At 45.1% G+C, this 23,138-nt stretch overlaps 1 protein-coding gene and 1 long non-coding RNA gene across 2 annotated transcripts in view; both read left to right on the forward strand.

Moving 5' to 3' along the window:
• Positions 1-23,138, forward strand: part of LOC310669788 — a 546,967-nt gene that overhangs the window by 338,609 nt on the left and 185,220 nt on the right. The window lies entirely within an intron of this gene.
• On the forward strand, positions 10,875-12,214 carry LOC310669911 (ATP synthase F(0) complex subunit C3, mitochondrial-like; the record flags this gene model as incomplete). The annotated part of the gene is made up of 3 exons (XM_083424375.1): positions 10,875-10,942; positions 11,483-11,694; positions 12,072-12,214. The coding sequence occupies 3 exons, from the start codon at positions 10,875-10,877 to the stop codon at positions 12,212-12,214; spliced, it is 423 nt and encodes a 140-aa protein (XP_083280501.1).

Raw genomic sequence — 23,138 nt, forward strand, 5'->3', positions numbered from 1 at the left:
CTAAGAGGAACACAAATCTGTCATTTGTTAATGGTTCATTTTAGTTCCTTTCGGGAGGATCAGGCAGGGCGGTGACCATTGTAATCCAGGAATGGGCTCTGTCTCTCTGCAAGTCGTAGAATACTAGAATCATAGAACTGGAAGGTTGGAGGGGACCCAAAAGGTCATACAGTCCAGTGCAGGAATCGCAGCATTTGGACTTGTCACAAGGGGAGAGCTAAGCTGACACCTGCTCCCAGGTCCCCTGAATATTCAAGAAGTGCAGGGGGGGGGGCATTGACTCAGCAAGCTGTGTCTACCAGCACAGGGTCTCATTCACTCCAGGTGTAAATTGCCATGGCAGTGATGTTAAGAAAACCAAAAATAGCTACGGAGGTTTAGGGATGCTGAAACCACACAGGAGACTCAATGCAAATCTCAAAGCTCCATTGGCTGTAATGCCATCATTTCCCCACGTTAACATTGATTTGATTTATTCTATTTCTAATTCCTCTCTCCATTCAAATGAATCTCAAAGCAGCTTACAAACACTTAATAACAATAACAGAACAGAGCATCACAAGTATAGCATAGGAACTACAGGATCAGGCCAACGGCCCATCTAGTCCAGCATCCTCTTCTCACCAACCAGATGCATTTATTGGGAAATCACAAACAGGATTCGAGCACAAGAGCCCTCTCCCCTCCTTTGGTTTCTAGCACGTAAAAAGGTAAAAGGAAAGGACCCCTGGATGGTTAGATCCAGTCAAAGGCAACTATGGGGTTCCGGCGCTCATCTCACTTTAGGCCGAGGGAGCCAGCATTTGTCCACAGACAGCTTTGCAGGTCATGTGGCCAGCATGACTAAATCGCTTCTGGTGCAACAGAACACTGTGAAGGAAACCAGAGCACATGGAAATGTCATTTACTTTCCCACCATAAGGTAAAGGTAAAGGTACCCCTGCCCGTATGGGCCAGTCATGTCTGACTCTGGGGTTGCGCGCCCATCTCGCTTAAGAGGCCGGGGGCCAGCGCTGTCCGAAGACACTTCCGGGTCACGTGGCCAGCGTGACAAGCTGCATCTGGCGAGCCAGCACAGCACATGGAAACGCCGTTTACCTTCCTGCTAGTAAGCGGTCCCTATTTATCTACTTGCACCCAGGGGTGCTTTCGAACTGCTAGGTTGGCAGGCGCTGAGACCGAGCAACGGGAGCACACCCTGCCACGGGGATTCGAACCGCCGACCTGACAATCGGCAAGTCCTAGGCGCTGAGGTTTTACCCACAGCACCACCCGCGTCCCTACTTTTCCGCCATAGTGGTACCTATTTATCTACTTCCACTGACTTTTGAATAACCTCTGTAGTTGTACCAAGTAAGAAATAAGGATACAGGAGAAATGTAAAATGAATAGATAGGTTTATGCAAAAAGTTAGTAAAGTAGAAATGAAGTATGGAGAAGAGGGGAAGTCAATGAACTACGAGAAGATTTATTGTCAATTATATAAATTTATCCTTTTTGGCCAATGCTGTAATTTGTAACAAATGGTGTAAATACTTTCTCTTTGTGTATTTTGTTGGTGCAGAAGCATAAATAAAGAGGGGGGATCTACTTCCACTGGCATACCTTCAAACTGCTAGGTTGGCAGGAGCTGGGACAGAGTAACTGGGGCTCACTCTGCCACTGGGATTCGAACTGCCGACCTTCTGATTGGCAAGCCCAAGAGGCTCAGTGGTTTAGACCACAGCACCACCCGCATCCCCCATGGTTTGCAGCAACTAGCATGCCAAAGCATTGCTGCTTCTAACCGTGGAGGCAGAGCACAGTCATACTAGTAAGTAACCATCAACAGCCTTCTTCCTGAATTTTTTAATCCTCTTGTAAAGCCATCCAGGTTTGTAGCCACCACTGCCTGCTGTGGGAGCAAGTTTCATAGGTGCATGAAGAAAGGCATCCTTTTATTTGTCCTGAAGCTTCATTGGATGTCCATGAGTTCTGTTGTTATGAGAGAGGGAGAAAAAAAGTTCTCAGACAACTGTCTATCATGTTGCCTCTTAATTTCCTTTTCCCTAAACTAAAAAGTACAGGGGTGCCAACTTGGATAAAATATTGGGGGGCTCATGTAAGCCTCACCCCACATAACTGATCACAAGATGTGGCACCCACACACCATTTGAATGGCAATGCCCTTCAACATTAGGCACCCCCAGCCCCTTCAAATATTTTATAAGGTAAAGGTGACCGTTAGGTCCAGTCGTGGCCGACTCTGGGGTTGCGGCGCTCATCTCGCTTTATTGGCTGAGGGAGCCGGCGTACAGCTTCCAGGTCATGTGGCCAGCATGACTAAGCTGCTTCTGGCGAACCAGAGCAGCACGCGGAAATGCTGTTTACCTTCCCACTGCAGTGCTACCTATTTATCTACTTGCACTTTGACATGCTTTCAAACTGCTAGGTTGGCAGGAGCAGGGACTGAACAACGGGAGCTCACCCCGTCGAGGGGATTTGAACCACTGACCTTCTGATCGTCAAGTCCTAGGCTTCTGTGGTTTAACCCACAGTGCCACCTGCAGCCCTCAAATATTTTATGGGGGGGAGTCTAAAAGGACCTTGGCCCGTAGGAGTACAAGTCCCAAAGGCAGCAACCATTCCTCATAGGGGAGTTGCTCCACCCACTTGATCATTTTGACTGTCCTTTTCTGAAACTTTTCCAACTCTACAAAATTATTTTTTGAGGTGAGGCCACCAGAACTGTCCACAGTTAATCATATAATACAATTAACAATTAATCAGTAAGACACTTATAACAAATCAGGAACTAAAAGCATGTCACAACATATGTTTAACAAATGAAACTCCTGAAACATTTACAATCTATGAAACAATATTAGCAAGATAGGAACTAAAAAATAAGCTAACTGCAACTTGAATAAACTAAGCATGTTTAGGAAATTGGCGAGTTGCCTGTTCTGGGTGGGGCTGCCCTTCCTCTGAGGTGCCTAGCTTGGAGGTACTCCTAAACACATATTCATTGTTAGAGACCCAAGTGTCCTTATCTGGTTCAGCAGACAAGGTTGGATTTTCACAAGGCACAGCTGCAAAGCAAAAAGAAAAGCTCCTGGGGTGTCCTTAACTATTTGAGGTTTTCACCCTGATTGCCCCAGTCTTCTGCCCTCAGGCACTTGATGAAATGTATTCCTCAACCCCCTAAAACCTTGCCTGATTCAAATCTCTTCACGTTCATTATCCCGGAACTTAGACACGCTTAGCGACACCCACCCACTGGGTTAAATGTCACTTAGGAACAAAGGAAGCTGCCTTCTACTGAGTCAGGCCTTTGGTTCATCTAGCTCAGAGTTGTCTACACTGACTGGTAGCCAGCTTCCCAGTGTTTCCAGCAGGAGTGCCTTCAAACCTTGCTTAGAGATGGCATTAGCAGAGAGTGAACCTGGTCCCTTCTGCATGCAAAACAGATGCTCTGCCAATCATCTATGGCACTTCCAGTTGCCCTTCCTGTGCCGGCCGTCTAAGGCTACAGCTAAGTGGGCATCCATGCCGCTGGGACTGCCCTGTGTCGTTCGGCATCCTCTGCTCCTTTCATGCAGGAAGACATCCTCAGTCCTTCCTTTGAAACAGAACAATGCAGGCCCCTCAAGCAAGAAAAGCGGCAGGAATTCCAGCTTTTACCTTTGGAAATCTGCAGTGCTTGACTTTCTTCCAGCGGAGTGATGCCCCTTTCATGTGTGATTCATTATATCTCCCCCCATTGCCTTATTCTGGTCACAGAGTGGTTTTTTCCCTAATTACTGTTAGCTTTGCAACTGTGAACATGTAACGTTCCAGAAATTTAGATGTGATCTGCCAAAGACAAGGAGCTCAATGCAGCCAGAAGGGACTTTGAGCTCTTTTGGCATCATCACATCATGGACGAGAGCCAGAGAAATGCATCAAGGTCAGGTTTCCCCCCGTCCCTTCTTTCCTCCTTTCCTTCAAACGCTTGGACATTGCTTTGAGTATTAGTCACCTGCAAGCCGTTCTGTGAAGCTGTGAAAGCTTTCCTTCATAAGAAGAGCCTGCTGGATCAGGCCAATGGGGCGTTGGGTTCAGCATCCTGTTCTTACAGTGGCCAACTGGATGGCCCAATGGGAAACCCACAAGCAGGATTTGAGCACAAGAGCACCCTCCCCTCCTGCAGTTAGGCAAAAAATGACAGCAGCTGCCCCCTTTGTTGAATATGAGAAGTAGAGGCTTTCAGATGCCAACTCTCCTGTGTTACAACTGCTCCACTTACTGGCCATCAGTCTGTTTCCATGCACAATTCAAATTCCCAGTTATAAAGCCCTGGTTGGCTATCTGAAGGACCATATCCTCCCATATGAACCTGTTTGGGCTCTGAGATCTTCAAGGGAGACTCTTCTCTTTCTCATAGCACCTTCACAGGCACACGTGATGGGGTTCTTGGAGAGAGCCATGTCACTGGTGGCTGCTTCCAACCTTTAGAACTCCATAGAGAAGCTACACTGGTTCCCTCCTTGATGTCCTTCTGCTGGCAGGTGAAGATCATTTTATTCTGACAGGCCTTTGGGAACTCACTTTATTTATTTATTTATTTTAAGGGAAAAGCTTTAAAATAGTGCTGTGCTGTTTTTATTATCAGTATTTTAATATATTTATTTTTAAATTATATGAGAATTTAATTATATTTGAACGATTAGTGTTGTGTGACTTTAGCTTTACAGTCGTACCTTGGAAATCGAACGGAATCTGCTCCGGAAGTCCGTTTGACTTCCAAAACATTCAGAAACCAAAGCGTGGCTTCCAATTGGCTGTAGGAAGCTCCTGCAGCCAATCGGAAGCCGCAGAAGCCCCGTCAGATGTTCAGCTTCCAAAAATAGTTTGCAAACCAGAACAGTCACTTCCGGGGTTCCAGCATTCAGGAGCCAAAATGTTTGGGAAGTAAGCTGTTCCAAAACCAAAGTAAGACTGTATGTGTTTTATTTGTGTTTCTTTTAATTTTTGCAAGCCGTTTGAGTCCCAGTTCTTGGGAAAAGGCACTGATATGATTTTTTTTTTTTTAATCGCTCTCTGGATACCCCCTTTGTGTTTTCTTCTCTGTTCCATCCTAAAGGCTCTTACAATATTTTAAAATATAGATGGTCAACTCCACCCTCTAGAAAGAATATTCTGAGTAAAGCTTAAGAATAACTTTCTGAGGAACAGATGACCTCCAAAGGTAGGGGACTTCCCTTCACTGGAATTTTTTCAAAGGAGGTCAAGTGGCAAACTGCCAGGGATTCTTCAGCTCTGAATTCCTGCATGGCAATGGGTTCGACTACCCTTGGGGGTCCCTTCCAACTCTACAATTCTATGATTTTAAGGAAGAAATGAGGAAGAAGTAAATAGCAGAAGGCACTGACCTCCAACCGTCACTGCATTTCTGTCATTGAATGCTTTCCCGGCTCAGTGCAATGCAGGGACAACAGCTAAAGAATCCCTGGCAGATGACCATCCAACTTCTGCTGAAAAATATCCAATGAATGATAGAAGGGTAGAATTGTAGCATTGGGAGGGACCACCAAGGGCCATCTAGTCGAACCCCTGAAATGCAGGAATCACAGCTAAATCACAGCCTGGAAAGATCTATTCACACAGGTGTTATGAAGGCCGACACTGAATCTTTATAACAGAATTCCATTTTGGAGTTATACAGGAAGGTGACTCCCTTGTGGCTTCCTTTTAAGACAGTTTCTAGCAAGGAAAGATTTTTTTTTGCTGCAAAGCAACACATTAATGCTCGCTCAATACATTTGTTTAATATTTCCTTCACAATCTCCTTTGCTTTGACTGTCGCAGCTTGATGGACAGTCCTGCAGTTGAGGCATTAGACAGATTTTCTGCCTCAATTTTTAAATAAAATACTCAGCTAGCTTGATGGATGCACCGTCTCTGGGACCTGCCCCTTGAATCTGGCCGATAATGGGGAGCATTTACTCCAGCATCTGCTTCCAGAGTAGCTGACAATATGTCTAGAAACCAACAAGTGGGATCTGAGCACAAAGAGGTGTCTCCCCTCCTGTGGCTTGCTTCAAACAACTGCTGTTCAGAAGCATTGCTACCTCTGACCATGGAGGCAGAGCATAGCTATCCTGGGTACTAGCCCTCTCTTTCTAGACTTCAAGGCAGCTGGACTTGTAGGGCAGCTAGCCTCATATAACCAACATGCTTGAGTCTAATAATTGCATGACAGGGTTAATGCTATGGAGTGAGCTGCCCTGCCAGGCATAGCCTATGTCATTTCCCCTCATCTTGGAAGGAAATGGGCCTCAAGTCTTTTGCTGAACTCACTCTACATGTGAACTTAATGTGTGAAAAGTTCTGAGCTGCTCCCTCCAGCCACATGGCTTTAACCAGCCTCTTTTGTTTTAGACAAGAATGGAGTCTGAAATTAATGTTTTTTGTTTACCAACAGCTTAGGAACTTTTGTCATTCTGTAAGCAATCAACGTTTTACTGCTTGTGTAACTTTTTTTCATTGCTGTATGGAAAATTATATATGAATCTGACCTTTGGAGAATTTTGTAAGTCTGTCTTTGTGCTACAGGAGTGGGATACTTTGGAGAGAACTATCAAAAGGATACATATTTAAGGTTTTACAGACTAGATTTCCAGTACCTTTCTTTGCTACATGTTTTGCCATGATAAATGTCTGCTGGGGTTCTTTCACCAAAGAGTACTTTCCTCTACCTTGGGTCCTGGCTTCTCCTTGGCTTCTCTAAAGACGCCTCATCTCCGGTTCTGTCTGACATTATCAGCCATGATGCTTACTGGAAAGCCAGTCTCTGCCTCTCAGCCTAACCTACCCCACAGGGTGGTTGTGGGGATCAAACAAGGATGGAGGGAAACACCTTGAGCTTCTTCCAGTAAAAAAAGCGGGTATAAATGCAATTAAATAAATAATAAAGTATCTCCCTTTTTCACTTGTCCCAGAAGCTTTGCCCCAAAGATGAAAAACATTGAAATTATGGTGGAGAAAGGGATGTGGGTGGCGCTTTCGGTTAAACCACAGAGCCTATGACTTGCCGATCAGAAGGTCGGCGGTTTGAATCCCTGTGACGGGGTGAGCTCTCGTCTCTGCTCCTGCCAACCTAGCAGTTCGAAAGCACGTCAACGTGCAAGTAGATAAATAGGTTCTGCTCAAGCGGGAAGGTAAATGGCATTTCCATGCGCTGCTCTGGTTCGCCAGAAGCAGCTTAGTTATGCTGGCCACATGACCCGGAAGCTGTACGCCGGCTCCCTCAGCCAATAAAGCAAGATGAATGCCGCAACCCCAGAGTTGGTCACATGGCCCGGAAGCTGTCTGCGGACAAACGCCGGCTCCCTCAGCCTATAGAGCGAGATGAGTGCTGCAACCCCAGAGTCGTCTGCAACTGGACCTAACAGTCAGGGATACCTTTACCTTTAAAATCGAATTAGTTGGAAACTTTTCTTGATGTAACATACAGTCTTTTTATTCTTGGTGCTCTTTGTACTTCAGGTATAGGTTTATGCAGTGCTTTTTTTCTTAAAAAAATGTTTAGGGGTACTCTCATTTTCCTACTCATATTTACATACCATATTTTTCACCCCATAGGGGGCACCGCCCCATAGGACGCACCTAGTTTTTTGGGGGTGGGGGGAAATAAAGAAAAAATAATTAATTTCCCCCCCAGGCGCGGGGCTGGCGCGGGGGAAGCTCGAGCTTCCCCCGACCCCAGCTCCCAGAACAGCCAGCTATCCGCAAGCCTAGGGAGCCCGGCGGAAAGTCGCACCAGTCTCCCCAGGCTTGCGGAGAGCTGCGCGAAGCCCGGGCACGCTCTTCAGCGCGCCCCAGGCTTCGTAATGCAGGCAGCTCTGCGCAACCCTTGGGAGACTGGCACGACTTCGCGCCGGGCTCCCTAGGTTGCGCAGAGCTGCGCGAAGCCCGGGAATTCAGGCAGCTCTGCGCAACCCTTGGGAGACCAGCGCGAAGTCACGCCGGTCTCCCAAGGGTTGCGCAGAGCTTCCTGAAGCCTGGAGAGCGAGAGGGGTCGGTGCGCACTGACCCCTCTCGCTCTCCAGGCTTCAGTAAAAGCCTGCATTCGCCCCATAGGACACACACACATTTCCCCTTCATTTTTGGAGGGGGGAAAGTGCGTCCTATAGGGCGAAAAATACGGTACTCCCCCACAATGAGGCCAAACTTAGATTCACAAAATGTTTAGGGGTATGCATACCCCTGCATCTCCCCAGAAAAAAAACACTGGGTTTATGTTTCTGTATATCTTTTCGGTTGGTTGTGTGCACCACACCTCTTGCCCTCTCATTTCTTGTGATGGCACTCTCCACTTACCTGTCTGCATCTCATCACAAATATTCAGATAACCTGCTTTACCATTTATTCTGGTGAATGCAACATCCCATACAAGCCTTGGTTTGCTTCAGTTGAGTTTTTAAATGTATATGTCCCAAAGTTCTGTTTTATTATCTGGGTTATATGGATAACATTCTATAAAAAACACTTCCCTCCCCTGCAAAAAAACCCACTCATAAATGCAGTTAACGTGCAATTATGCTTTCCTTTTTGGATCCTGATTTCCACTGAAGTCTTAAACAACCAAAAGGTATTTGCTCATCCCTAGTTAATGTCTGCAGAGCTGCACCACCTCCCCTTATAAATGAGAAATATCCGTTTCTGTGTCTCTGGAGAAACCATTAGGACAGGCGTGGTTCAGATGCTTCCTTGGGATGTTTGGAGCCCTGGGTACATCATCAGTACCAGTTGCTGGGAACTGCAGCAGGGGAGGGTGATCTTGTGTTCCTGTTTGCGGGTTTCCCATTGAGGCATCTGGTGTGGATAGGATGCTGGGTAGGATGTGCCACTGGTCTCACCCAGCAGGGTTCTGCTTATGTTATGTTATTCTGCTTGAATGCTTCCTGCTGGTTTCCTGCAAGCATCTAGTGAATGCTGGTGTAGATGGGCCATTGACCTGATTCAGCAGGCTCTTCTTATGTTCTTACAGGTAGTGGCCAGGAGTCGTTCTATTGGTTCCTCTTCCCAGGAAGAATGTGAGAACAGACACCCTCCTCTTCTGCATTTAACAAGCTTAAAGGGGGTGGGAGATGATATTTAAATATGCAATTCTGCATGCTAGGTTTTTGGGGGGTGGGCAATATGGTTGCTCATCACTTTGCAGTGGTATAGGAAAGATAAGAACATAAAATTTGCTGATGATGCCAACTGGGAGGGGTAGCCAGTGCCACTGAAGACAGAATCAGGATTCAAGATGACCTCAAAGGATTGGAGAGCTGTGAGAAAACTGACTTAATGAATTTCAATAGGGACAAATGTCAGGTTCGACACTTTGGCAGGAAGAACCAGTTGCACAAATGTAAGATGGGGGACAGCTGGCTTGCCAGTAGTAATTGTGAAAAGAATCTAGGGGTCTAAGTAGACCACAACTTTCATATGAGTCAACAGTGTGATGCAGCAGCAAAAAAGCTAATGCTGTTCTAAGTGCATCAACAGTAGTTAGTGTCCTGATTAAGGAAAACAATAGTACCACTCTTTTCTGCCTTGGTCAGGCCCTACCTAGAGTCCTGTCTCCAGTTCTGGGTGCTACAATTTAGGAAGGATATTGACAAGCTGGAATGTGTGCAGAGGAGGGCAACCAAGATGATCACAGGTCGGGAAACCAAGCCTTATGAGGGATAGTTGAGGGAGTTGGGGACATTTAGCCTAGAAAAGGAGAGGAGATATGAAAGCCATCTTCAGATATGTAAAGGGCTGTGGCATGGAGAATGGAGCAAGTTTGTTTTCCCCTGCTCCAGAGGCTAGGACCTGAACCTGTGGATTCAAATTTCAAGAAAAGAGGTTCTAACTAAACATTAGGAATAACTTTTTGGGCGTAAGAGCTGTTCAACAATGGAACATCTCCCTAGGGAGGTGGTGGACTTTCCTTCCTTGGAGGTTTTAAAGAAGAGGCTGGATGGCCACCTGTCATGGATGCTTTAGTGAAGATTACTGCATTGCAAAGGGTTGGGGTATATGACTATCAGGGTCCTTTCAACTGCACAGTTCTATGATTCTTTATGTTAACTTCCTTCTCTCTCTCCTTGCCCCCCCCCCCGAAGGTGACAGCTCTTGAAGCTTCTGAGTTTCTGCCAAGACCAAATACTTTTTCATAAGCTGGCATGTCTTGTGGAGGCTGAGCCAGTGGTTTCCAGAGTAAAGATGCCAAAAAGTCGAAGGGGTTCCGATTCTGCTTAGCACAAAGCTAAGTTCAGATGAGGCAACATGAGAGCTCAGAGTCCAAACATCACTGAAATGCAGACACCAAGTGCATGAGCCAGTGCAAAGTGGCCTTCTGTGCCATCCAAGCATGTTTCACTGGAGGAGAAATTCCCCGCTATTCGTCTAACTACAGCTTGATTCATTTACAGTGTGCTGACAGGTGGACAGAGATTACCCAGTGAATCTCCTCCTGAATAGAATCACAGAATTGTAGAGTTTGAGGGTACTCCAAAGGTCATCAATCCCAACCCTCTGCAATGCAGCAACCACAGCTAAAGAAACCTTTTGCAAATGGCCATCTGAGCACTGTTTGAAAACCTCCAGTGAAGGGGGGCCACCGCCTTCCGAGGGAGTTTGTTACACTGTCAAATGGCTTACCTCAGAAGCCTTTCTGAGGTAGATCCATCCACCCCCACCACCCCCACTGGCATCCATCTCCATTGGACATCTCAGCCCTCCCACTCTGAGATCACAGCTGGCCAGACTCCTAAAACTTTCCTTTCTCCTCCCCTGCTGCAAGCGAGATGGTTCAGCCTTGGGTCCTCCCAGACTATGTAGCCCCCCATTGCTCTGCCCGCTTGCCCGAATTCATGTTTGCCTGTGTCAAGCTTGCCACTGGGTCCTTCTCTTTGATGTGTACTGGATCAAGAATTCTATTGTGTTGAACCAAAGGTGATCTGTTCCGGAAGCTTTGCTAACGCCATCTTGGTACTCAAGATAACCCCACAATTAATTGGTAGTTGTTGTAGCAATGAGCTCATATATGTTTGTACTCTCTTGCTTTGATATAAGTTAATTGGCTTGCTTTGATGTTATCCTTATCTGCGGGGTTTGGGGTGCTGGGCTCTGAGCCCAGAAAGGGGAGCTATCTCTAAGCTTTGAGTATTTGCCACCTATGCCGTCATCTGGCCAGATGAAGCGATGGGAACTCATAGATAAAGTGATTTATGCAGCTTTGTGTATAAATAATGTATCCACAGTAGCTTGGGCACGGACAAGCCTTGCTGCGGTGTCCATCATACATGTGTAATGGCTAGGAGACCTGGCAGGCTGTACTGTAAGTCTGCACCTTTCTGTAGTAAAGCACTAGAACTGATCACTGGTGTTTGGGACATCCATCTTTGGTATACCTGCACTCAGTGACTCCCACAAGTCCTCCGTTGGGCCTATGGTTCAGAACATCTATACATCTATACAGACCGATTTCTTCAACGGTGTTGTCTAGGCCAGAAGCCAGGACTGAAGAGGACAGCACAACTTTCCTTACTGGTGCAGACAGTCAACTAACACTAAGGGAGTTTCAAGCTAGTGCTTTCAGCAGAGACATTGGCACGGCTGCCAAATTTATTGGTGCTGCCGCAGTTGGAGTGATCGGTTCCACTGCTGGTGTTGGAACAGTCTTCAGGACTGGCAAAACTGACATACAAGCTATGGGACAAGGATAACTGTGACTTTAAAAATGAATGGGAACCCTTTACAAAGTATTTGAAGATGAAACAAAGCGAACTGGACTCCTTGGCTGGTTTTGAATAAACATTCACAAACTTTTTATTGATAATTATTACTTAAATAGTTTGAGGATCTATACAACTGTGTAACATGCAGAAAACAGCATTTTTAGAGAAATCAAAGAATGGAACTGAGGGAAGTCGGGGGGTGGGGGTGGGTGGGTTCTGTGGGGGGAGAGAGGAAAAAAGGGGGGAAATAAGGATGATATGTTTCTGGATAATATGTTTTGTTTTAATTTTGAATAAAAAAGTAATTTTTAAAAAAGGAACAATCTTCAGGAGTGTTAATTATTGGCTATGTCAGAAATGCTTTTCCGAAGCAGCAGCTATTTTCATATGCTATTGTGGGATTTGCCCTGTCTGAAACCATGGGTCTCTTCTGGATGATGATGGTAGCTTTCTTGATTCTTTTTGGCATCTAAAGAGATCTGTTTCTAAGGTTGGCATTAATGCAATCTGATTCTGTGAACCTTGGTTTGGAAAATGTTTATCTTGGAATGTAAACTACTTCCAAAGCAATTTAATTAAAGATGTTAGCAAGTTTGAACTCGGGGTGGGGAGGTGAGAGAGTCCTTCCTTTCTGGCCATTTGAATCCATCAGTTCAGGCCCTCCCCTCTTGAGCAGCCGACCATCTTCCATGCAATGGCTCTTCAGACATTTGGAAATAGCCAGCAGATCACCTCTCAGTCTCCTCTTCTCCATGCTAAACACCCCAAACTCCCTCAACCATTCCTCCTAAGGTTTGGTTTCCAGACCATCATCTTGGTCACCCTCCTCTGCACACCTTCCAGCTTGTCAATATCATTCTTAAATTGTGGTACCCAGAACTGGACACAGGACTCCAGGCAGGGTGTCACCAAAGCAGAACAGAGTGGTGCTATTCCTTCCCTTGATTTGGAGACTAGACTTCTGTTGATGCAGCCTAAAATTTCATTAGCTTCCCCCCTGATGCTTCACAGTGTTAATTCATGTTAAGCCTGTGGTCTCCTAAGATCCCTGGATCCTTTTCACATGTACAGCTGTCAAGCCAGGTGTCCCCCATCCTATATATGTGCCACTGGTTATTCCTGCCTTACGTATGTCCCTGAAATTCATTTCCTTAGCTGCTTAACCGTTTCATCTCAGCCCTCAGTTATTTATTTAGTTAAACATGTGTATCCTCATGTCTCCCCTACTTTCTGAAGCAGTGAGTCGAGGCCAAAATATGGAAAAGAACTAAGAAGAAGAATCTCCCCCCAGGTGAATTATATAAAACACATCCCACTTGGATCCAGACCAGCTGATTTGTTCCCACCTGCCATGGAGGGCGCGTGGTTAAGTCAATTAATGAAAAGTTTGATCTTGATCTGCTTTGTAGTTAATGGCAAACACCACCGGGGAGCTTTAATATTCATCCCTGGCTTTGAAGATGAAGAGCATCCTCTGTAATGAGAAAGTCTCATTACAAGATGTTCCATCTTGGATATGAGGCCCTTAGTTGTGATTATTGCATTGCATGGGGTTGGGCTAGATTACATTTTAGCGTCCCTTCCAACTCTACAGTTCTATGATTCCTCCCAGCTTCAAGACTCGCCATCCTTCTACTGCCTTCCTAAGGTGTGTCCCCAACCTGTCCCCTTTATTTATTTGAATTTATTCAACAAGATGGTGACACAATAGTTACCCCCCTTTGCCTCCTTTTGGAAATGAAGGCAGTCCAGGAAATGAAGGCATTAGCTGGAGAGCTTTTTAATTAAAATCATCTTGTTTCCTGATCAAAGATTAAAGGAAGGAGGAGATTCTGCACAGCAGGAGTAAACATATTCCCTTCTTGTGATGAGCACTGTCCTTTAGAAAAGCATGCTTTTATTGTTCTCTTACTGCTTCAGCACCTCACAATCTGCTCTTGGGCTAGGGGGCAGCCTCTAGGCCCCAGAGTCTGGTGGGGAGAGTCCCTGTAGGCAGCATGGAGACAGCTCTGTAGGATGATCCTGAGTCCTAGCTCCCATCTGATGCATTGTTGGAGGTTGAGCTAGATGATCCATAGGGACACACTTCCAACTCTGCAATCCTGTGAGTCTATGATGCTGGAAGGCGGTGGCCTTTCCTTCACTGGGCCAGTGGCCCACCTAGTCCAACACCCTGTTCTCACAATGGTCAACCAGATACCGATGGGAAACCCAAAAGCAGGATTAGAGTACTAGAGCACTCAGCCCTCCTGTTGTTTCCAGAAACTGATATTCAGAAGCATGGCTACCTCCAGATATGGAGGGTAGAACATAACCATTGTGGCTTGTAGCCATCAATAGTCCTCTCCTCCATGAATTACCGGTAGTCTATCCTTTTTTTAAAGCTGTCCAGGCTGGTGGCTGTCACTACCTCTTTCAGGAGCAAGTTCCAGAGCTGAACTATGAGCTGTGTGAAGGACATAACTTTTCCCTGTCCTGAATCTTTCAACTTTCAGATTTCTAGGATGTCCATGAGTCCATCTTATGACAGAGGGAGAAAAGTGTTTCTTTATCTACCTTCTGCATGGCATTCATGATTTTATAAACTTCTACCATGTCACCTCTTCCCCACCTTTTCTCCAGACTAAAAGGTCCCAAATGTTGCAACCTTTCCTCCCAAGGGAATTACTCCATCCCTTTCATCATTTTGGTTGCCCTTTTCTGAACCTTTTCCAACTCTACAATATCCTTTTTGAGGTGATGTGACCAGAATTGTACACAGTATTCCAAATGCATCCTAGGTTTGTATAACAGCATTACGACACTGGCAGTTATATTTTCAGTTCTTTTCCTCTTAATCCCTAGCACTGAACCAGCCTCTTTCATGGCAGTCACACACACTGGATCAATGTCTTCAGTGAACAGTCCACTATCCCCCTCAAGGTCTCATTCCTGGCCAGTCACTGACAGTTCAGACCCCATCAGTGTATACGTGAAATCAATAATTCTTTTTTCAGAATCCTGCCTTTTTTGAGTGGTCCTGTTTTGTGAATGAATGATTTTGCTGCTGCAGAACATCTTGCTTTAAAAAAAAAGTTTTGTTATTTGATTTTATAATGTACATTTATAAAACAGACGAGACAGTTATAACAATGCATACAAATTAAAAGCTAAAAGACCAGAACTATAAAATGGGCACATAAAATGAGTGCAATTGCATATTATGAAGTGCAAGTAAAAAACCATAGAATCATAGAGATGGAAAGAACCCAAAGGGTCATCTAGCCCAACTCCTTGCTATACAGGAAGGAGATTTCCAGATTTGTCAGGATTGTGATGATGCTTGTCTTGGAAATGATGCTTGCACTGTGTATGTAATAAAGGAATGCCAAATCCTATAGTAAGCATTTGAAGGTTCTAGTAGTCCTTGTTGAAATCTGAAATTATGCATAATTTTCTCCACAATTTGATCTGTTGCACAGTGAGTTGTACCAAGCATGCAGTATAAGATTTAGGGCTGTTTTCAACTGGGTTGCAAAGACTGTTCAAGCTGCCAAGATCATATATGTGACCACTTCTTTTGATACTATATCTACATTGGTATATTCAAAAGTATTAAATTTGGAGAACAAGCAATGATTTCTTTAGTAATATTTATCATTTTCATCAAAATTAAATTCCAAAGATCTTGCACCAACTTACATCCCCACTGTAAATGATAATATGTACCAAGTTTATCGCAATCCCTCCAACAATTAGGTGATAAAATGCTTTTGACATCTGAAAAGGACCCCTTGCTTTGATATAAAGCATGAAGGAAACCAAAGGCTTTTGAACCTCTGAATAAATGTGCTCCATGGGCAGATAAGACCCTGAGTTAACTCCTCTTGGCTGTTAGCTAAGTCTTTGAGAAAGGTATATATGATGGGGATTTTCTCAAAGCCTGTTTGGTCCTCAGGAATGGACAAGGTGGGAACCAGCTGTTATTGGTCCAAATGAGAGCCTTTTAGGTCCGTGAGTTGTAGGGTCATTGATGAGAACCATGTTGATTGAGGTTTCACAGCTACTGTGTGCTCCAAATCCATATTGCTTATACCCTTGTCCCCTACAAACCCTCTGTCAAGATGTTTCCAATCATCAAACCAGCATCTCATTACCATAAATAACTGCCCTGTCCCATCTGGGAGATGTCAAACTGCACCGAGCAGAAATGCCAGTTGCTTAATGGAGGTCAGAGGGAGTTGCAATGGGCTTCCTGCCCAACTGCCTCATTGGGCTTAGAATTGTAGAACTGGAAGGTATCCACAGAGGTCATGTAGTCCAACCCCTGCAGTGCAGGAAACATGGCTAAAGGATCCCTGAAAGATGGCTATCCAGTCTCTGCTTAAAAGCCTCCGAAGAAGAGTCTGCCACCTTCTGAATGAGTCTGTTCCACTGGCAAGCAGCTCTTTCAGAAAGCTCAGCATTCGCCACCCATGACAGCTAGGGAAATATGGATGCCTTGATTTGTATTGGTGTGTCACAATTTCTTTCTTTTATTATTTATTGTTGGTTTGCTTTGTATATTTTATGATAAAATACCCTGCTACCACACATTTGGGTATTTAATATCTGTCTATATCTATCTATCATCTATCTATCTACCATCTATCTACCGTATCTATCATCTATCTATCTATCCATTTACAATGCAGCACCATCCTCCCTGTAGCTTGTAGTTGACCCCTGTCCTGCAGGGTAAGGCGGAGAGAGAGGAGACTGATTAACAGTGATTTCTGCATTGCATGGGGTACGACTAGATGACTTTTGGAGCCCTTCCAACTCTACAGTTCTATGAGTTTGTAACTGGAATTGGCTGTGTCTACCATTCCCTCCTGCCATCTTTCTCCTTCTCTCCTTCCTTCTCTTGTCTCCCGAATGCCCTTCCTGAGATGGATGGCTCCTCCCCCATCTAGGCTTCTGACACCTTTACTGCCTCCCCTCCACCCACCAGTGTGAAGCACCTCCCTTATCCTGGCCCTGATCTTGCTGAACCCTGGAATTTGACCCTTGCTAGTCACAAAAGTGTGGAAATTTGGGAGTTGGAGAAGACCTCTTCCATGCCACTCAAAGGGAGGGTCATCAATGAGCAATGGAGCTGTCAAGGTGAGCTCTCCAGCAGTTGAAGCAAGAACCACTTTGGCTGCTGTTGATTTCACAGTGTGGTGTACTGGTTAGAGTGTCAGACTAGAGCTTAGGAGAAACCAGGGTAAGGGAATCCTTCTCCATGCAGTAAATACTTACAACTATGGAATTTATTCACCTAGGAGGCAGTGATGGTCACCAATTTGAATGGCTTTAAAAGAAGATGGAGCAAATTCATGGAGTAGGCTGTCAATGGCTGCTAGCCATGTTGGTTTGGCTCTGCCTCTATAGTAAGAGGCAGCCATGCTTCTGGATGCTGGAAATCACAGGAGGGGAGAGGGCTTTTGTGGGCTTCCCATAATGGGCACCTGGTTGGCCACTGTGAGAACAGGATGTTGGATTAGATGGGCCACCAGTGTGGAAATTTGGGAGTCTGAGAAGACCTCTTCCATGCCACTCAAAGGGAGAGTCATCAATGAGCATATATTTTATATGTTTTCGTGATGTTGATTTGATCAGAAGAGTTGGTAACGTAATAAAGGACATGAGTGGCTCTGAGGAAGAGGACAGACGCCTCTAGTGTGCCATGCTCAACTCTCTTTTAAAAACTGTCATTTGTTTCCAGTGTCAGAGGAAAGAGCGAGGAACCCATTGGTAGAGGGAATAAGAAGAGATATTAAAACATTCAATCAGAAGTTGGCAACATGCTGTCAGGTTTATGGACTGAGCAGGGAACAAAGGCTTTACATTTGGAAATAAATAAAAATGAATGTGGAAGGAAGATTCATGAATATTTTACCATAAATCTACATAACCCTAGATGCACCCTGAAAAAAAGGGGGGAAGCATAGTAAATGTGTCAGGCACTGACAGCTTTCCTGGTGGTATTAAAGAGAAGCTGAAATAGGGGCCAAATTAAAAGACTGGTGGGGGTGGAGAACTGCTGATAAAAAAAAAAAGGGAATTCATGCAATCGAGCTGGAATTTTTAGCGTAGGGGACTTATGCAGAAGCCTACAATTCTATTATTCATTGGAGGTTTTCCAACAGAGGTTGGATGGCCACATGACAGTGATTCTTCAGCTGTTATTCCTGCATTGTATGGGGTTAGACTGGATGACCCCAAGGTGTACGTTCCAACTCTGTAATTCTATGATTTTGAGAGCCAAGTGGGAGTCCAATAGCAATCCTGAAACCCCGATAGCCATAGGTCCAGCTTCTCAGTTTGGCACATGTAGCGGCAGCATCAGAGATTCAGGGATCATGTGACCATTCAACAGCTTTGGAGAGATCCCACAGAATCTGTATTCAGGGGAGTTTCCCCTTTTTAACTCCCCAAACAATCAGAATGTGTCTATAGCTTAGAGATGAAGACCGCCATGAGCAAATCTTTGCCAGATGTCTTTGTTCCAATTAAGGCAGAAGAAAAGGATTTGTCAGGGAAGGGGGAGGGAGAAGGCAATTAATTAGTGGAGATCACAGGAGGTATGGGAGAAAATGGAACATGACCTCACCTGCGTGTGTAATGAGACTAATAAGTGGAAGACTCAGACTTCCATGGCCTCCTTTTGGGTTTCCCTTCTATTTGCGGGCCCCTCTTGAGGCAATTAGGATTCATGTTGGGTTATAGACTCACAGAATTGTACAGTTTCAAGGGACCCCGAGGGTCATCTAGACCAGCCCCTTGCAGTGCAGGAATCACAGCTCAACAATCCCTGACAGATGGCCATCTAACTTCTGCTTTAAAACCTCCAACTAGAGAGAGTCCACCACCTTCTGAGGGAGTCCGTTCTACTGTCAAACAGCTCTCACCCTCATAACAAAATTCCTAATGTTCACTAGGAATCTCCTTTCTTGTCATTAGAATCCATTGGTTCAGGTCTTGCCTTCTGTAACAGCAAGAAACAAGCTTGCTTCATCCTGCAGCTAGTTGGTGCATGAAGGGGTAAAGGACCTGAGGACTATATTGGTAGATAGACACTGCTAGGTCATGCATCCCCCTCCTTGGAGAGGGAGGAAGTGAAGCCTTTCTACTCCCCCCCCCCCTCATCATCTTGTAACCAATGAAGGATGACTTGTGTAAGCTTATTCCTGAGCTCACAGCACAGGTTTTAGAACTATATTCTGTACTTTCTACCCAAGAATATTTTGCCTGTGTTTCTCCTTGCGACTGCATGGAACAACACATGTATCAGACCTTGAATCTGTAAGCATTTTAAACTTATTTAGCAGTGTGTGATCTGTTCCTCACAAAAGGGGTAGAAGGAGGAGATTAAAAACAAGTCTAACCAGTTATATTCCCAATGCTTCACAGTGTTGCTTATTTTTGTGCTACTGGAGTGCTTTACTGGGGTGTATAGGGTGTTAGGGGAGGGAGAGTACTACTGATGTCGGACATGTCATGCTCCTTCTAGGGTAGTTTATTCACCTTTGGTCCCCACCCTGCACTCAGCTCTCACCTGTGGCTCCCAAAAGCTGTCAGCAAGTGACAGCAGCTTCGACTGACCTGCTAAACCAGGTAGCCAATGGGTCTCAAATCCTTGATGAGTTAGGGACTTCCTCTGCATGCAGAGACAGGCTCTGGCAGATTGTGCAGATGAGACCAATAGTGGGTCAAACGGTCAGGAAGACAGTTTCTGCACATGGTGTAGAGAAGTGAGGGGCTGACTGGGCTCATCAACCTGGGAAGGAAGCCCATACAGTATAGAAGGAAAACTCTGATCCTAAACCTCCACTGCCTTGTTGCTTACCTTGGGAGAAGAAAGGGCTAAGGAGTAAACCCTACACAAGTCTGGAGTAGAATCCCTAAGATGATGGGATGGCGCCTTGTATGTCTCCCTTGGGTAACTTCTGCAGCCAAGCTGGTGCCAAACATATTGCTCTGTTTTCCTCTGGACCACATCAGAGGGGCTGAGAGGAAGGTCTTGTTGTCTGGACAGCCGAGGACTTCCATACATACTGCCCAGGCTTGCACCCCAGAGAGTCACTTTGGTGCTGCTAATGCAGTGGTTTGGCTACACTCCCCAATTGGAACCTCCATTGTTTCTTGAGACAGTCAGATTCCAACAACAACTGTGCAAAATCCAGGCACTTTTGTTATTTACTTACACACGGACATGTGGGTCCACACGGACTCATATATTTAATTTCCTCCCATACATCTTCCATGTGACAGCTCTTCAGATATCTAAAGATGGTTCTCATGTCACCTCTTGGTCTCCTCTTCTCCAAGCTCAACATCCCAAGCTCTCTCAACCAGCCTTCACAAGGTTCATTTTCAGATCCCTGATCATATAATAATAATAATAATAAATAAATAAATAAATAAATAAATAAATTATTTATACCCTGCCCATCTGGCTGAGTTTCCCTGGCCACTCTGGGCGGCTCCCAATCAAGTGTTAAAAACAAAACAGCATTAAATATTAAAAATTTCCCTAAACAGGCTGCCTTCAGATGTATTTTAAAGATAGGATAGCTGCTTATTTCCTTCACATCTGAAGGGAGGTCGTTCCACAGGGTGGGCGCCACTACCGAGAAGGCCCTCTGTCTGGTTCCCTGTAACCTCACTTCTCACAATGAGGGAACTGCCAGAAGGCCCTCGGCGCTGGATCTCAGTGTCTGGGCAGAACGATGGGGGTGGAGACACTCCTTCAGGTATACAGGACCGAGGCCATTTGGGCTTTAAAGGTCTGCACCAACACTTTGGATTGTGCTCAGAAACGTACTTGGTCACCCTTGCTCTGCACATGTTCCAGCTTGTCCATATCCTTCTTCAACCATGGTTCCCAGAACTGGACACAGGACTCCAGGTACGTATGACCAAGGCAGAATAGTGGTACTATGATGTTCCTCGATCCAGGTGCTGAACTTCTGTTGATGCAGCTGAGAATTGCATTAGCCTTTTTTTGCTGCTGCATCACACCATTAATACATGTGAAGTATGTGGTTTCATAAGAGCACTAGATCCTTTTCACATGCACTGCTGTCACAACAAATAACATTAACAAAAATTCAATCAAAACTGTGGAAATACATCTTTCTTTGGATGCCGGGGAGGCATATCATCAGGCAGGGAGTTCCACCCTGAACAGCAGTGGGAATTGAAGTCCCTTTATGAGCTCTGTGGCCAGCGGGACTGATGCCTATGCACACAAAGCAATCTCAACAGTTAATGTGAGCCATTCTCCGTCTCTCTGTGTGCTGGAGAAAATAGCTGAGGTGGGCGCTTGGGGAGTTTGCAACCAATTAAGCTGGCCTTTTAAAAGAGCTGTTGATCTCCATTATTAAGACACCTTATCTGTGGAAGTGTCTGTGTGTAGAATGAAGCCTTCTGGAATACAGCAAGAAACTGGGCAATGGGGAAAAAGACTCTGATTCCTTTGAAATGTCAAAAATATAACTCTCTACTCCATCAAAAATGGGGGTCAGGAGCAGTTTGCTGATGATGCTAAATTGTTCAGGGTCATTAAAACTCTGCATTGCAGGAGGCTGGACTAGATCACCCTTTGGGATCCTTCCAACTCTACAATTCTATTATGACGTGGTCCCAGCAGTGCAGGGGATTGGACTAGATGGTCTAAATGGCCCTTAGGAATCCCTTCCAAACTGGGAAGTCTATGATTCTATGAAAACAATAAGAGATGGCGATGAGCTTCAAAAGGGAAAGAATGGGTGGTAAAATGCAAAATGCATTTTGGTGTAAACTGATGCATGTCAGACCAAAAAGATCTTAAATTCGCATATACCCTCATGGGGTCTGAACTGGAGGTGACGGACCAGGAGCGAGACCTTGGGCTGGTGGTAGATAGCTTGGTGAAGTGTGTGGTAGCTGTGAAAAAGGCAAATCCCATGGTAGGGATCATTAAGAAACGAATTGAAAATAAAGCTGCCCATATCATAATGTCCTTATACAAACCCACAGTGCTGCCACATTTGAAGTAGCATGTACAGTTCTGGTAGCCTCACCTGAAAAAGGAGATTGCAGAGTTTGGAAAAAGTTCACAAAAAAAGGCAACTCAAATGAAAAAGGGGATGAAACAGCTCCCTGATGAGGAAAGATTGCAGCATTTGGGACTTTTCAATCTGGAGAAAAGGCAACTGAGAGGCAACATGATAGAAGATTATACAACTATGCGTGGCATGGAAGAAAGTGGACAGAGGAAAGTTTTCCCACTCTCTCGTAACTCTAGAACTTGTGGGAACTGAATATTTGAAGATTCAGGACACATGAAAGAAAGTCCTTCATGTAGCACATAGTCATGTAGCTATGATGGCCACCAATTTGGATGGCCTTAAAAGAGGATTAGACTGATTCATGGAGGAGGAGAGGGCTATTGGTGGCTACTAGCCAGGATGGATATGATCTGCTGTCCACAGTTGAAGGTATTCAGGCTTCTTAATGCCAGTTGCTGGAAACCACGGGAGGGGAGAGCACCCTTGTGCTTGAAGGTTCTTCTTATGCTCTTACATTTTAATTCCCTCTCATTTTCTTTACATAAATGCATTAATCAGATATTTTAATTCCACTTGCATCATATTATAGAGGAAGCTTTGTCCACAGGATGTGTCATCTAGAAAATGAACTATATATACTGTACATAAATAAAGGTAGCATGGTGTGCTCACATGATAAGAAATGAGTTACTTTGCTCACTTTACTTACCTCTCAGACCTGGGCACGAACAGTTTCAGGGAACAAAAGATGTGTGTGTATGTGTATGTGTGTGTGTGTGTGTGAGAGAGAGAGAGGGAGAGGGAGGGAGGGAGGGAGGGAGGGAGAGAGGGAGGTAGAATAAGACTCTCTTAAATGTCAAGATGAGGAGTTTGAATCTGAGCCCATCTCCTAGAAACCACCAAATACTTGCACAGCTTGGAGGAGCAGACCAATGGCCCTGAATGACCCTGAACAGCTCAAAGCAAGAAGTCCATCTCCAATTTCTTGGTTTTGGGATGGTTCCCAAAGCCACAAATCTTGATGGAGTTCAGAAGCAGCCTCCATCGGTAATGTTCTCTCCTTTCCTTATAAAAACAAAACTATGCAGTTTTGCCCACCAGTTTTCTCTTGAGGAGATGGGGATGTTCCACTACAGCTACAATCAATAATAAATCTGGAGAAATTGGTGGTTTGTTTGTCTACTTTTAGTGCCTCTGAACATCATGCTGTCCTTTCCAGATATTCTGCAGAGTCCCAAACATAGGCGGGTCACCTCCTGGACTCTGATCTGGGATCAAAAAACATGCCAACAATTTCCTTCAAGGTTTCCAACTGCAGGGCTCCTTGGCAAGCACAGCT

Source organism: Podarcis tiliguerta (genome assembly GCF_965153285.1).
Source record: "Podarcis tiliguerta genome assembly, chromosome: Z".
Lineage (NCBI taxonomy): Eukaryota > Metazoa > Chordata > Lepidosauria > Squamata > Lacertidae > Podarcis > Podarcis tiliguerta.